This window comes from Scleropages formosus, chromosome 13 (assembly GCF_900964775.1).
Source record: "Scleropages formosus chromosome 13, fSclFor1.1, whole genome shotgun sequence".
Lineage (NCBI taxonomy): Eukaryota > Metazoa > Chordata > Actinopteri > Osteoglossiformes > Osteoglossidae > Scleropages > Scleropages formosus.
The window spans coordinates 29,454,406-29,469,783 of NC_041818.1; the positions used below are offsets into that span (position 1 = coordinate 29,454,406).

The 15,378-nt window shown below is 54.6% G+C and overlaps 2 protein-coding genes across 4 annotated transcripts; both read right to left on the minus strand.

The window, feature by feature from the left end:
• Window positions 1-74: 74 nt before the first annotated feature.
• eno3 (enolase 3, (beta, muscle)) lies at window positions 75-4,943 on the minus strand. 2 transcript variants are annotated; one of them, XM_018733855.1, is made up of 12 exons: window positions 4,859-4,943; window positions 3,107-3,216; window positions 2,828-2,923; window positions 2,682-2,740; window positions 2,511-2,580; window positions 2,228-2,361; window positions 1,809-2,031; window positions 1,428-1,625; window positions 1,039-1,240; window positions 806-914; window positions 517-575; window positions 75-336 (listed from the first exon to the last, which is right to left on the minus strand). In XM_018733855.1, the coding sequence occupies exons 2-12, from the start codon at window positions 3,189-3,191 to the stop codon at window positions 267-269; spliced, it is 1,305 nt and encodes a 434-aa protein (XP_018589371.1). In that variant the 5' UTR covers window positions 3,192-3,216; window positions 4,859-4,943; the 3' UTR covers window positions 75-266. The 2 variants fall into 2 exon arrangements, with proteins under 2 accessions (XP_018589371.1, XP_018589370.1); XM_018733854.1 differs by having other exon boundaries at window positions 4,831-4,871.
• Window positions 4,944-6,353: 1,410 nt separating this feature from the next.
• Window positions 6,354-10,895, minus strand: LOC108922859 (profilin-1-like). Of its 2 annotated transcripts, none has more exons than XM_018733260.1 (4): window positions 10,806-10,895; window positions 9,988-10,161; window positions 6,822-7,017; window positions 6,354-6,647 (listed from the first exon to the last, which is right to left on the minus strand). In XM_018733260.1, exons 2-4 carry the CDS (start codon window positions 10,117-10,119, stop codon window positions 6,550-6,552), a joined length of 426 nt encoding a protein of 141 aa, XP_018588776.1. In that variant the 5' UTR covers window positions 10,120-10,161; window positions 10,806-10,895; the 3' UTR covers window positions 6,354-6,549. The 2 variants fall into 2 exon arrangements, with proteins under 2 accessions (XP_018588776.1, XP_018588777.1); XM_018733261.1 differs by having other exon boundaries at window positions 9,988-10,158; window positions 10,806-10,880.
• Between the last annotated feature and the right edge of the window lie 4,483 nt (window positions 10,896-15,378).

Here is a 15,378-nt window from a genome sequence, read left to right on the forward strand (position 1 = left end):
GCTCCCACATGAGTTCTGCAATTCTGCACCTTGGAAAATCCATCAATGACACATATTAATGAAAGAACCAGTCCATCTTCTGTTGAAAATTTATTTCAACTTTCACTCCAGGTCCTCTGCTAGAGGTCAAGAGGAACAGCGGAATTCATTTGCTAAGACACTGCAGGCCAGTGGCTTTCCGCACTTGAGCTCTGACAGAGGAAAGCAGGAGATGGCTGAGGTCATGGAAGAGTGGAGAGTCGAAGTGATAAAGGACAGAGAGCCACCTAATTGACCTTGGGGTGACGGAACTCCTTTCCAGCAAACTTTGCGCTGCTCCCAAGTTCTTCCTCAATCCTGGAAACGAGGAAGTGCGGGTCAGATATCAAATTTCAGACAAGTCAGGCCAATTTTAGTAATATTCATGAGCAGCTCTTAACCCATGACCATGTCAAACACTTCATGAGTGAGATGTGTTTGGCTCAATGTGTTCAGTTCATCTCCATTTTGGTCACTGTACTGTAAAGATAAACCCACCTCATCAGCTGGTTGTATTTAGCCAGACGCTCTGATCTGCAGGGGGCTCCAGTCTTGATCTTTGGGGCAGATAGGAGGTAGTGAGGAGATTCATCAACAGACAGGGGTTTCTGCAAAGGTGGCCAGAGGGACACGTACCTGTCCCTAACCTTAACCGCCATACATACATAGCAGGGCAGCCCCATTCAGCCAGGCATGTCCACCACATCACAACCACAAGTACAGCGGCTACAGCCCTGTTCATCTGGAGAGCTCCTCCCACAGCCCTGCTCGCTTAACCTGAACTTACCTGTCCTGTGCACAAGCCAACCACCAGGTCAGAGATGAAGGTGTCCTCGGTCTCGCCGGATCGGTGGCTGACCATCACTCCCCAGCCGTTGGACTGGGCCAGCTTGCACCTGCCGTGGCAATCAGAGGTCATGCCACAATCTCAGAGGACTGGGGAGTCTCCAAATGTCACAGTCAACAAGGCTGCCAGAATTCAGCAGCACGTAAGAATCTGGAACCCTGGTATACACTCACGCCTTGATGGACTCTGTCACGGAGCCAATCTGGTTGACTTTGAGCAGAAGGCAGTTGCAGGCCTTCTTCTCGACAGCCTGCTGGATGCGTTTGGGGTTGGTCACTGTCAAGTCATCGCCTACCACCTGGATGCCCACAGAGCCGGTGAACTTGGCCCAGTGCCCCCAGTCATCCTGATCAAAGGGATCCTCAATGGACTGCACTGTGGGTAAGGAGCACCAGGAATGCAGGGGACTGAATTACGGAAGCAGAAACCCTGTCGGCTTGCTGAGTTCATCAAAAACACGTCCACTCTGCGGTTGCAAGAAGGCAAAATGTAAATAAGCAAGCACACCGAGTTGCACAGGCTCGGCAGGACATCGCTGTGATGCTGACATCAGCAGTAGTACCTGGGTAGTTTTTGACGAAGCTTTTGTAAAGTTCTCCCAGCTGCTCGCCCGAGATGTAGCGAGATGGGTCATCAGGAGATTTGAAGTCAAGGTCATATTTGCCTCCTCTGTAAAACTCGGATGCTGCAACATCCATGCCAATGATGACCTTGTCAGGGTAGCCTGCTTTCTCGATGGCAGTCTTCAGCAGCTCCAGAGCTGAAAGGGAACAGTTACGTTGCAGAGAAGACGGTTCAATTCAGTTCTGTTTATTTTTTATAGAGTGCTCTTCTCATGCAGTGACACAGAGCGCTTCAAGGGAACCGCTTGAGAAGACCTCAGCGACTAGACCACGTAGAACATGTGTCCATGTGTGGTACGGCCAGGTGATGTGCCGCTTACCCTCATTATTCTCCAAGATGTTGGGAGCAAAGCCGCCCTCGTCGCCCACGTTGGTGGCGTCCTTGCCGTACTTGGCCTTGATGACGCCCTTCAGGTTGTGGTAGACCTCAGCACCGATCCGCATGGCCTCGTGGAAGTTGGCTGCACCCACAGGCAGGATCATGAACTCCTGCATGGCCAACTTGTTGCCTGCATGGGACCCCCCGTTGATCACATTGAAGGCCTGTAGGGGGCGCCAGTGATGGCAGGAGACAGAAAAAAAGCAGCACTTCAGACATCAGGATGCTAGACACCTGGACAGCTGCCCCGAGACGGAGGGGTTTACAGAAGCCCCTTTTCTAACATGGAAATTTGCATTTCTACTTTGCAAGCCCCACACCCTTCCCGTATCACATCCGTCCCTCCATGAGAGTACGTACAGGCACGGGGAGAATGACGTCCTTGTGTCCGGCCAGGTCAGCGATATGTCGGTATAGGGGGACGCCCTTCTCTGCGGCACCAGCCTTGCACACGGCCAGAGACACCCCCAGGATGGCATTGGCACCAAACTTGGCTGCGGAGTGGAGCGAGAAGAAACAGCTGAACTGCGCACTGGTCGAACGCCTTTCAGTGCACTGGCAACACTCTGGGAGTGCGTGGTGCTGCCAAACATCTGCGCGCCACTACACCGAGGGCAGCCGGCACGCATGGTCGCACACTCACACTTGTTCTCGGTGCCGTCGAGCTCCAGCATGAACTGGTCAATCTTCTCCTGCTCCACCACACTGAACTTCTGTTTGGAGGGACAAGAGCAGCGGCGTATTAGGAGGGACAGGAAGGAAGACGACTCGCTCCCCTGAGGAGCAGCAGCCGCTGGACTGGCTATGGACAGACCTTCTCGATGAGCTTGGGAGCGATGTCCTTGTTGACGTGTTCCATAGCCTTCAGCGTCCCTTAAAGTAGGACAAAGAACTTAACGCAAACTGCTAAGGTTTTCCCCTCATAGAGGCAGTGCATGCAGCTGGGGGTATGAGCCTCACCTTTGCCCAGGAAGCGAGCCTTGTCCCCATCTCTCAGCTCAAGGGCCTCATGCACACCTGTGGAGGCGCCGCTGGGAACTGCAGCCCTGAAGAGCCCTGGGAAGGAGAATGTGTGCAGTCACATGACCACAGGGTAGCCAGGTGCCATAAATATGGCAGTATGGATGTTTAGGACACAGGGGCTCGCCTTGCGTGTCAACTGGTGGGTTTCGTAAGGCGCCAATTTGTTCTGAAACGTGATTTTGTGTGTGTGTGTGTCTCTCTCTCTCTCGCTCTCACCTTTGGCTGTATAGAGATCCACTTCCACAGTAGGGTTTCCTCTGGAGTCCAGGATCTCACGAGCATGAATCTTAGTGATGGACATCTTCACTATGAAAAGAGGCTGAAACCTGGTGAGAAGGACCACATATCACACCAGGCAGTATCGGTCTGTCTCTCTTACACACACACACACACACACACACACACACACACACACACACCTGATATCTCCTTTGCTCTATAGTGGTCCAGAAATAGAAAGATATAAATAGCACCGTTGGGGGGGTCATGCTACAGACAGCTGGACCTGGAAGAGGTCAGTGTCTCACTGTCTAGCTCCCTTTACTGTACTTCTGTCCTCGGCTCCTGCCCAGTGCAGCGCTTGCGTCGCTGTGGACCTTCTGCGGGTTCCATTTCCTTTGGTTTGCGGATGCTAGTGCCCAGTTTGGTTCCGCTCAGATGCCGCCCTCACCGCTGAAGAGCACACGTGATGCATGATGACACACAGCACAGCAAGGGGGGCCCTTTATTCAAAATAGCTCCAATGAACTGTGTGACCTTCTCCCGCTCTCCCCTGACCCCTGGTCTTTCCCAAAAAGCTCACTGACATTTGGGCAGCTGGTGCCACGGGTTCAGGGCAGCGCTGCACAGCGGTGCCACTGGTTTTCTCTCTGTCTCTCTCTCTTAGACACACGCACACACACGCACACACACGCACACACACGCACAGACTGTTCTCCATTCCAACGGCCAAGGAATGAATTTTGGGATCTGTTAAGAGAGTAGCCCCTCACTACAGCCAGTGAGAGAGTGTGTGTGTGTGTGTCACACACCTTCCGAAGTGTCAGAGCAAAATACGCTTCACTCACTTGCTTCCCTGATTCAACCACAAGTGAGGCCGTGGCACCTCAGGCGTGAGCACAGGTAACCTGAGCGCAGAGCTGGATATAGAGGTTCGAAGTTGGATAGAGATTGTGGATGATCGTTGGAAAAGAACTATCAAGATCATAGCCGTTGATGTACGCCATGGTACTGTACTGTCTACTGCGGTAATGACAGAGGTGAAGAAATGTCAGAGGTCAGGATTTAGAGGAGCTCTGAAACTTAGCCTGTCCTTGACCGACAAAGAACTCGCACCCTCGCAATTGCTACCCAAGCAGCTGCTCGGGGGTCCGGGGGACGCGTGTGGGTACGAAAGCACGCCGAGCCCGGTCTTAGGGACCGTAGGACGACAGGGAGTTCACAGGTTCGAGAGGCGCGCCTGTCGGGTACACGCGAGACGGACCACTCTGGCGATGACAGGACAGTATGAGTCGCTGGAGCCGCAGCGGCAGCGAGTCGGTCGCGACCCACGAGAGCAAGTGCGTCCGCAACGCCCCTCACCGCCGACCTCAGCAGGCAAAGTCCGCTGAGCCACAGAGCAGTGTAGTCTGAGGTCATTGACCCCGCAGGTCATGTAGAGCACACCGTTGGGCCACTCAGAGGGTGCCAATGAAGGGTCAGCGATAGGCAGTGACATGCAGTGACATGCAGTGACATGCAGTGAAGGGGCCTCTGCTTCACCGCTCTGTCCTTTCATAAGCACCACCTTCCAAAAAAAAAAAGAAGAGCACCTTAACCATTACTTCAAGAGGCAGCGACACCTAAAGCGTCTCGATCACGTCGTTCTTCTTGCGCTTCAGGAAGGCCCACGCTGACAAGTGCATTTACACAGCCAATGAATGTCCATTCTCTCGTCTTACCCACACGAACGCGCGCGACTCCTTTTACCTGCGTGCGGTTCTTCCAAGCGCCGTCCGACACCTCCACGTGAGCGACCTTAGCGCTGCATCGCAATTTATAGACGCTCCCTGCACCCGGTGTCCCAATATGGCGAGGATCGTAGGGACCGTCACACAATTCCGCAGCTTTTGGTTTTTTCCATCTGGGTTTTGTGCGCCGTTTGTACAACGTTCACCAACTTTTTCTTAATTCAGAACAAGAAAAAGGAACATACGCAGTCGAGCAGGAGTAATATTAGCAGTCATCGAGCTCTGTTTTTAACACGTTATATGTAAATATTAATAAATGCTATAAACGATAAACTAAAACAAACAAGGTTTGTAATGCAGCAGCAGAATCAGGATTAATTTTTTTGCAGATTATGAACTAGAGCATTGATTACAAACGAAGAGAAAGAAGAAGAAAAATGTATCAACGAAAGCAAAGGGAAAAAGAATAGAGTGGTACAATCGGTGTGTAATATTGCGCAGAAGCACACATAGAGCATGGTGTATGCGTTGTGTGTGTGTGTATAGGCCAGTAGTGGAAAAGTCCTGTTTGGGCAGGTTCACTTCTTGTTGCTCCGCTGTAACATTTATTTCCTTTTGGAGCAACAGCAGCTTTGGCCTACAGCTGCTGCGTTCTACGAACTTTTAGCCCACCGTGCGACAGCAGAGAGACGACGCTCCCTGAGTGTAGGAAAGGTTACAAAAGGCCTGATTGGGGGTGGGCTGTGACCCCAGACCGGGCTTCCCGTCTAAAGGGCACCGTCACACTTGGAGCCTCCTGCACGGCGCTACCCTTTACGGATGACTAAAATTAGCGGCGGAGACTGGAACTCAGCTCCTACCGGCGAGCTGCGCACGTCCCCGGCTTCCCTCGAAGAGCGCAAGAGTAGCTCACGCAGCGATTGTTACCGTCGCTCCAATAACTCACAGTGATTGTAGTCTCGGTGCCTAGAGCTTTTTCTAACCTCTTCTTTGTGACGAATGAACGGCGCATGGAACGTCTTCAAATAACACAAAGTCGTTCCCTGTGATGCTCCCTATCAAGAGAATCGCACCGGTTTTACCACGTGAAGGTGATACGCAGAGCTCTGCCTGCTTTTAAAAACAGTGTGTAGTACAACGCAGTCGTAACCTTACACCTTTTCACACTAGCGGAATTCTAGTGAGGAGTAAAACAAACAGGCGGCGTAATGGTTAGAAGCGCCACTTCTGCACGTGACGGTAACGGCTTTGAGGCCCACCTGCGCCGGAGAGTTACCCGGCTACATAAATGGGCAAATCGTCCTAAGTAGCTTTGGAGAGAAGTGTTCGGCGCTAAACGCAAATACTGGCGTGGCACTAAAACCAGTGTCACTTTTGTGCTCTGCGCGAATACGCCGGACTCCTGTTTTACGGCAATGCGTGTTGCGAGATGCGAACCCATGTGTTACCGTACGATGGACTTTCTCCAAAGCAACGCACAAGGAATCCATTAATTCACTGCACACACCAAGTAGTTCCTATTAGAATAAAATCTTTTATTTGTCCTCGTGAGAGTTACAGGTTTGCTCCACAGGGTATCTAAAAAGGCACACAAATATTCGAGGGGTCAAACTGTGGGGTGTTGCAGCAGCCCGACTTCCTCAGGTGTTCAGTGATGCACGCTCCCGCTCCGGGGTCCGGTCCCGGAGAAGAGTGGGGGTGGGGCTTCTATCAGTAGCCTGACTTCCTCAGGTGTTCGATGATGGGGAAGATTTTGGAGTTGAGCTTGCCTCCGTGGGTGTCCTTTCTGCCTCTCAGAAACACGAGACCTGGGGACACAGAGAAAGCAGAGTAACGCTGCAGCTTCACCGCGAACAGACACATGTACGGAGCACATTTTGCCAGAAGGACGACCGCTGAAAAGCGTCCCCTCGATCAACGAGGGAGACGGGACAGGACGGGACGGGGCCGCGGGGACGAGGGACTAAGTGACTCAAAGCTACCTTTGTGGGATTTGCCAACGCAGATGCAGTAGGTGTCTGGCATTTTATCGCTGGCCTTGGTGCGAATGTCCATGGTGTTTTGACCGTCGCTGTTCAAGGCGTCCCGCAGCACCGTGCACTTCATGCCGGCGATCGTGCAGCCCCCGGCGAAGAGGCCGCTGCGGTCCTTGCTGACCAGAGCGCGGGTCTCCGCTTGCTGCACAGAGAGACAAGTGGGACAAGGCAGAGCAGGAGTTCAGCGGAGCTCATCCCGCAGAGAGGTGAAGCGGGGCCTCTTCGGAGTCATGTCGCCACGGCGCCGAGTGTGTGGCTGCGCGAAACCGAGCGAGAGCGCGTGCATTTTCGCCGCGGAGGCTGTGCGGGACGGGCGCACGGTTGACGATGGACGAGGCACCGCCGCACAGCAGCGGCTCGAGCCAATTCGCTCCCTGACAGTAGTAACACGTTACTTTTACTAAAGTACATTTCGGGAGAACTTGTGCTTTTCCCAGTCTTTTACTGCATTACATATGTCACCATCTTCTCATTGCTTTCGAAATTTCTTTGCTGCGAACCTCTCGTCTTGCATACGGCAAAGCCGATGGGTTCTACGTCTGTCCGCGCGCTCCCGGATGCTCCAGCTACGCGTCGTCTCCACATTTACTGGGGACACGTAAGCGACACGTCAACAAACTTTGGCACAAAACGCACTCGTGGAACCGCGCTGGAGAGAGGTCCCAACACGACCGGACACATTTTGTGACCAAACACTATTGTTTGAAAAATCGTGCGGAAAATCAAAGAGGCACGGGGTGCGTCGGAGCACGAAGGCGCGCATCACGCAACAACGTCGGTTGCGCGGCGGGACAGATCGAGGTTGCCAGTGCCCCCTTCGGGCCATGTGTGACGGCAAATTTGACACCAAACTGGAGACGCTAGGAAGAGATGTGGTGCTTAACAAGCCAGGTGGCAGGCTGAGCACTTGTTCAAGAACAGCTGGTAGTGTAGTGGTTCGAGCTGCTGCTGCCTTTGGCCCCAAAGGTCGCAGGTTCGAGCCCCACCTCCAGTGGAAATACCCTTAAACAAGGTGCAACGAGACGGGGACGAGGGAGCCGGAGACTAATTACTACCACTATTTCTTCCGCCGGACTCGACGGCGAACGCGAGCACGCGCGAGAAAACGAACATGAGCCCAACCTCAAGCCTGTGGATGATGCTGACGAGACCGAGTCGAATCCCCTTGCCTCCTCACTAATGACTGTGTGAATAAAACACGCCAACAGGTGAGCGCTGCACCTACTCTCTACTGGCTTTGTCTGCTGCACAAGGTATTTACCCTAAACTGCTCCAGGAATATAGCTGTATAAATGGGTCAATAATTGCAAGCTTGTAAAAACCCTAACATCGTAAGTTGTTCTGGAGAACAGCGTCAGCCTCATGAACGCACGGACCCCCCGTTTGGGGGGGAGCGGGTCGACCGGACCCACGCCGCACCCAGCACGTCCGAGAACAGCGGCCGTGTTCCTGAAGCGGAGCGCGAGCGTGTCCGAGCGTGTCCCAGCATGTCGGGCTGCGAGAGCTGAGCAGGAGACGGAGGACAAGCGCAAACAGGCCGTCCGTTTCGGCTCTCGTGTATTCGTAGCCCCAGGCGCTCGGGGAACGTGTCACACCCAGCGCCCCGACACACATTCCTCCCGCAATCTTGTCTCGTCACGCCTAAGTCTGGCAGGAGGAGGTGCTTCTCTGGAACACTGCTAAACGAGGTACTCCGTGCAGCGCAAACATGCAGGTCTCAGCCTGGATTTGGAACATCTTCTCTGAGGACCGCGTGGCCGACCGTGAGACCATAACCGGGCAGCTGCGCAAAGCGCTTTTCGCAGTAAGTGTCCCGACAGCGAAGGAGTGTGGAAAAGCCAAGTTCCACACCGAAACTCGAACCCCGAGCTTCTGCTGGAACACCTGATTGCGCCGAAATAATGGAAACAGGAAGCGCAGCACTGCTGTGGGGCGTGACTTCCTCTCCGAGGGCTCGGTGGCGGCTCAGCCGTTACACAGGAAGTCAACAGCACGGTACTGCTCCTTGCGACCTGTTCTTTGCGGTTTCGTGTCAACGTGACTCCAGAAAGAGCCCTTCTGGTGCGGTGGGGTGCGGTGCGCTCTGCTCCACAGCACAGGTGTGCAGCCCTGCGTTCCATCAGGTAAGCCTGGTCACCTGAGCACTACTGGGCTTCATTGCATCAACAGAGAAAGATGTGAGAGCTGTGAGCCCGCAGTCGCCCAGCCGCCGCCAGCTGCCACCACCCGCCTCATGGGCAGAGCATGTAAAAGCGGGCGCAGGCCCGTGTAAAAAAAAAACCACAAGGTCAAATTTTAATGAAGAGTTCCTTCTGTTGCTTAGTTGGCGCTTTTATCCAAAGCACCTTTGCGTTTTTCCCCTTTAGAGCCGAACGAGTGACAGTTGCTCACGGGTGCGAGAGCAGAGCCCCCGGAGGCACACAAAGCACAACCCGATGGAGCCCCAGGAGGCATCGACCGCGGTGCGGCCTGATGGACAACGTGCGTACCACACGATCGCCGCAACCTGGGCTACCTGCCGGCCTGGACGTGCGCAAGCGGACCGTTATTCGGACGCGCTCGACTGAGGAAGTGGACGTGCGGCATCCTCCCCACTTCCTGCACGGGGGTTGGCCCTGTTCGCAGACTCTGTGACCAAATAAGGACTCGTTGAAGAAGTGTGTAGCAGGAAGCCGCTGCATGGGCAGAGGGCTGCTCGAACCGTCAGCGCTGACAGCGCTGCAGCCGAGACGAGGACGGAAGAGTCACCCCGGGTCCGTAGCCGGCTCATCGGGGCCTCGGGCCCGCGGCGTTTCCCCGTCACTCGAATCCGTCCGGTCGAACGCAACCCTCAGAAAGCACGTGCTCGGAGAGTGACGCCGGCGGGCACTTGGTGCACGTCGCCATAATCATTGACAGAAAAGGAATAAAAACCACGGAGGGTGTCGCTCTGCCTCACGGATGCCTAAAATGTCCTTTCCTGAGTAAAAGACACAGTTTTACCGCGCTTTGCTGACATTGCACGTGAAAATGGAAATTTTGCACCTGTTAAAAACCGACTCGTCCTTAAGCAGCGGCACGAGTCATCGCCAAGACGGGAGGTCTCCGCAGGGCACAGCGCGCTCCCCCTTACCGTGATGGTGGCGAAGAGGCCGCCCTTGGACGCCGCCCACACCGACTCCTGGCCCGACTCGCAGCCCACGATGGCGGCGTCCTCCACGTCGCCCTCGGCCATCAGGCTGTCGATGTAACTGTCCCAGGACATGGTCACGCTCTGTGATCTGCGGTGCTCTCTTTGTTCAGGCTTCTGGGGAGACACAGTGAGTCAGGACGGCGCGGTCCGGCAGAGGACACCCCCTCAGGACACGGCGACGGAGAGGAAGTAAAGAGGAAGAGGAACACAGCACCGCTTGTGTGCTGGCAGTAGAAGAAGAAGAACCAAAGTGTCCAGAGAACGGGAGAGAAAAGCAAAGTTCTCATAAGACGGGAGGGAGAGAAACACACTTGTGGTGTCACCGATATCACACATGACATGAGACAGGTAGCAGCACTCTGGTAACACAGATATCGCATGTGCTCACTGATGAGGCGTGAAAGAAGAGCTCTGAACACACAAGCGCCAAGGTACACATTTTAGTGGAACAGGACACGTAGTGTGGTACAAAAGGACACATTTAGGTGCAAAAGGACACATTTAGGTGGAAAAGAACACATTTCAGCAGGAAAGGACAAATTTAGGTGGAAAAGAACACATTTCAGCAGAAAAGGAGACATTTTGGTGGAAAAGGGACACATTTAGGTGGAAAAGAACACATTTCAGTAGGAAAGGACAAATTTTGGTGGAAAAGGAGACATTTTGGTGGAAAAGGGACACATTTCAGTAGGAAAGGACACATTTTGGTGGAAAAGGATGCGAATTCCGTTAGAAAAGGACACGTGTAAGAGCAGTACCTGTGGCGCAATCCTCCAGACCTCAGCGCAGCTGTCGACTGACACGGAGGAAGTGGGCTGGGATTTATAGAGGGCCGCGCCGGAGCCCGTCCCCCACAGCGCACTTCCTCAAAGCGCCCAGGGGCCCTCGGCACACCTGTGTCATAAGGGCGATTTGGACTCACGACGTCCCGCATGCCATCGGCGCCGTGTCCACACGGTCAGCTCGCACGAGGCCAGAGAGCAGGGCAGCGGATGAAAAAGAGCGTCGCGCGACTGCAGGCACCCGAGACCCCGGCACGGGTTACGAGAGGAAAAGTCATGTTTGATTGGTGCTTTTCATCTGCATGCGTGTTACATGTGCTTTTGTCTGAAATGTAAATGGCACAGCGATCATTTCCTTATATGGTCATTGAACTACCAGGGTTCGAGGTTTCAGTGCTGCTCAGCGGTACTGCGGTATTTTACGGCGGCAGCGGCACCGGTGGCGACCACACAGGTGTTGTGAAAGGGGTTCGAGGAGCTCTTCCGAACGTGCCTCCGTGCTGCTGAGCGCGGTCGAGGCGACGGGCACAGACACGCCGCGCTCCATCACATACGCGCATGCCATGGCACACGGCGGCGTGCGGCGACAGGCCCCCCGCGGGAGCTCATTCCTTCGCCCCGCACGCGTCGGTTCCCCACGTGCACGCGGACGCGCCAAGCCGAACCCCGGCCGGCGTGCCGCACGTCACCAGGGCACAGGGCGACGTTGCCCGGGGCCGTCGCTCTTATAGCGCTCGGCTCGTGTCGGTTCAGCGCGGTGGCGCCAAGCGCTGGGAGAACACGCTCGTACGCGGCACGCAAGACTTGTCGAGCTGCGAGCGAGATCACATCCTGTTTGTCACGCTGCGGTCCTCGCTCGCCCTCTGGCACCGCGGCGTACGCCGTCAGGAGGCGCGTAGCGGGCCCTCGCTGCGCTTTCTGTGCCCGCTGCCCTCCTTCCCTCCTTCCCTCCTTCCTTCCATCCCTCATCTCTCCTTCCTTCTTTCCTTCCCTCATCCTTCCATCCCTCTTCTCTCCTTCACTCCATCCGCCCTTCCCTTCGTCCCCCTTTCACTCCATTCTCCTTTCCCTCCATCCCCTTTCTCTCCTATACTCCATCCCTCTATCCCCCTTCCTTCCATTCTCCCTCTATTCTTTCTTTTTTCTTCTGCTCTCTGTGCTCCGAAGGCTGCGTTCAACACGGGCTCTGCTGTCCCGCATCGGCCTCAAGAAGCACGAAGAACTTCCTCCTTTGCAGTTCCTCCTACAAAAGCGAGGTGGGGGGGCAGGCCACACGGCTGCAGTGCTGCTCCCTGTCAGTGCAACATGCATGCAGTGACAGTGGAAGGCAGGAGAACACGCGCTGCGTGGTTCACTATTGCTGCTAAAGTCCCGTGTGCACGAAAGCAGTCGTCGCTCGCACTTCTCCACAGTGACTTACACCGATTTACCCACTGATACCACAGCTAATGGCAACAGCAGGAGGTGGCGTTCGAACCCGGGACCTTAGAGCGGAAGGCAGCAGCTGTAACCGCTACGCCGCCTGTTGCATGGAAGGCTGCTTCCTCAGTGAAGCCTTCAAGATGCTGCCCTGCGGCGTCTGTCCCGGCTTTAAAAAAGTCATGCTCATGCCGAAGACGAGCGCGCGTGTGTGCTCCGTGTGCGCACTCCACGTGTGCGCGCTCCGCGTTCCCGCAGCTGCCGCCCAACTGCTGTCATGTTTGCACCGCATTCCAGTCAGGCTGTAACACATCGAGCTCGGCACACGACTCCGCACGCCAGACACAGCGAATCCTCCTTCCTGTCCAGCCGCACGCCAGGAGCCGCCATCCACGTCGAGTCCGGAGCCCTGTGGCACGGGGGGGGGGGGGGGGGGGGGGGGGGGTCCACGCAGAGACACACAGCAACATGCTGTGGTTGCGCCCCATCCACACATGCTCCTGGACCGCTGAGTAAACCACCAGGGTAAACTGTGTTTACTCTGCTTCTACGGTGCTCACTATATTTACTCCCGACGGTGACACTTTCCAGCCCAACACAAAACCTCCTTCTGCTGCTAAAGTCCCTCCTGGTCGCCATGGAAACTGGGATGGACACTCGGACCTTCACGCTTTAGCGGAGGCCACAGGCAGAAAGTGGAAACACTGTTATCTGCAGACAGACACACACACACACACACACACACACACACACACACACTCAGGGCTGCCTTCATGCACAAGTGAGATAAAGACCAAGTGGAGGCAACACATTGAACTCTGGAAGCTATTTGTGGCACCATGTGAAACACGGAAGGACACAAAAACGCCATTTTCACTTTGAACAGGAAGATACACAACTGCACAAAGAGGCGGGAGCCCAGCCTCACTGAGCTCACTGTGAGCTTACACCGTTCACTGTGGTAAATGGCTGTCGCTTTGTGGGTGCGCGACCCATGCCCAGAGTGTGCCCTCACTGCCCTCCCACCCTGTACCTGTGGGATAGGCTCCACATCACGGTGACCCTGACTGGGGTCTGATGAGTGGTGACTGATAGTGACCTTTGGGGTTTCTTCTTAAACATGAGACAGACTGAGAGGACAGCAGTGGCTCCAAGTTTACACAGGTGTGACACGACTCTTAGTGTCCTTGCAGCAGGGGACCGACAGGATGGAAACAGCACTTACACATGTGGGGATGCTGGGGGACACTGGGGGATGCTGGGGGATGCTAGGGGATGCTAGGACTTGTGATGTCCACACAGGCTGCTGCCAGCTGTCTGACTCTCCTCCTGCCCACAGTGTGGCATCGGGTACGAGGCTTCTCCCTTCCACACTCCCTGTCCTCTCCTGTCAACAGGACACGCAGTCTGCATGCACACACACACAGTTGTTTAACACGAAGCACACAGTGTAACACATAACGTAACACACAATATAATACATAGTGTAAGATGTAATGTAACGCACAATATAACTCTTAACGTAACGTGTAATGTAACACAACGTGATGAACACATGATGTAACACGCATTGTAAAACATAGGCCTTGGGGCCCAGAAGGGAGACACTGTGAGTGAAAGCAAGAGTCTGCGATTGACGTGTTTCCGTTGCTCGGGGCGAGTCTCCGCGTCCCGGAACACAGTCGCATGCGGTTAACCGTTTCCTCAGGCCTGCTCTGCAGTGCACATTTCACACTCACTCATGAGCAATTCACACACACACAAAGACACATCAAGTGTGCACATGTCACACAACTCATGCCTGCAGACAGACAGTGTGTTTCTCTAGCCAGCGTCCAGCAGGGGTCCTGTTTGGGACATAAATGAGGGGCAGTGAACATCATGCAGCAGAGGCAGAGGGACAGAGACAGAGAGCGGGACAGACAGGGATACAGAGGGACAGTCAGACAGAGAGAGAGAGACAGAGACAGACAGACAGAGGGACGGCGGCGCTGTGCTCGGCAGCGCTCGGCAGGACCCCGGCAGCGCGAGCGCTCCAACGCCACGTGCGGCGAGACAAGTGAGACGTGACGGTTGCAGCGAGACGCTCTACGCGTGCTGCCGGCACAGTGACGGCCGCCGGACGGAGGAGACGCGGCGCACCGATGTCGTCTTTCTCTCGACTCGTTGAGCGCCGCGCGGCCCGTTGCCTCCTGACTCATTGCGAAAGCGTGCAGGCGAAGGGCCCACAGAGGAAGTGGCCGCAAGAGGCCGTCGAACCCGGGCCGTCTCTGCGAGCCACCGTTTTCTGCCCTCTTCTTTTTTTTTGACTTGCGCAGCTTTTCGCTGCTGCCTTTCCAAGAGAAGCGACGAGGAAACGACGCTTTCGGCCTCACATGCCCTTATTAGGCAAACACGCCGCCGTGCAGGGAGCCAACGGCAGGAGGAGGCCCGGGGTTCGAGGCAGCGCTTCGGTCACTGGGGTCACGGTGCGAGAAGAGCAGTGAGGGATAGCTGTGGAGCTCCAGGGCGAAAGAGTGTTATTAATAAGAGCAATAATAAAGAGTGTACTGGACTTGAAGTCTGTCTGAATCATGAAGGGTCTTGAACCTGTCGCTTTGAGAGCCACTTTTACACTGACCTTATGATGGCTTCATAAATGAGTCCACCACCATCTGCTATGATTTTGTGCGTGTTTGCTGTTTGAATCTAAGCTCCGTAGATAGTCGGACAAGCTCCCTCTGCCCCTTGGAGTTGCTGAATCCCTCCCATCAAAACCATCAGCTATGATCATCTGTGTATTTGCTATTTGAATGTCACTTTGTGGAAGTGAAATGTTAATGATGCATTTTATAATCATCATTTTGGTATACATATAGTCGGTGTTTGAAGAACATGTAGTCCCTATGCTAAAGCCTGCAGCGTGTATTATATCAGAGCAAAGCACGCAGCGTCACTGTCTCTTTTGAACAGAATAAAAGGCAGAGAGTGAAGCAGCACGGGGAGACACTCCGATCTCAGATGAGAGAAGGGGGTTCTCCCGTCGGCCGACGTCAGCGCAAAACTGACAGCTGTGGTTCAGACTCTGTTTGCCCGAGGAAGGTCTTTGCCTGAATCCAGTCTTCATTTTCTTCCACAAATTCTACAGGAG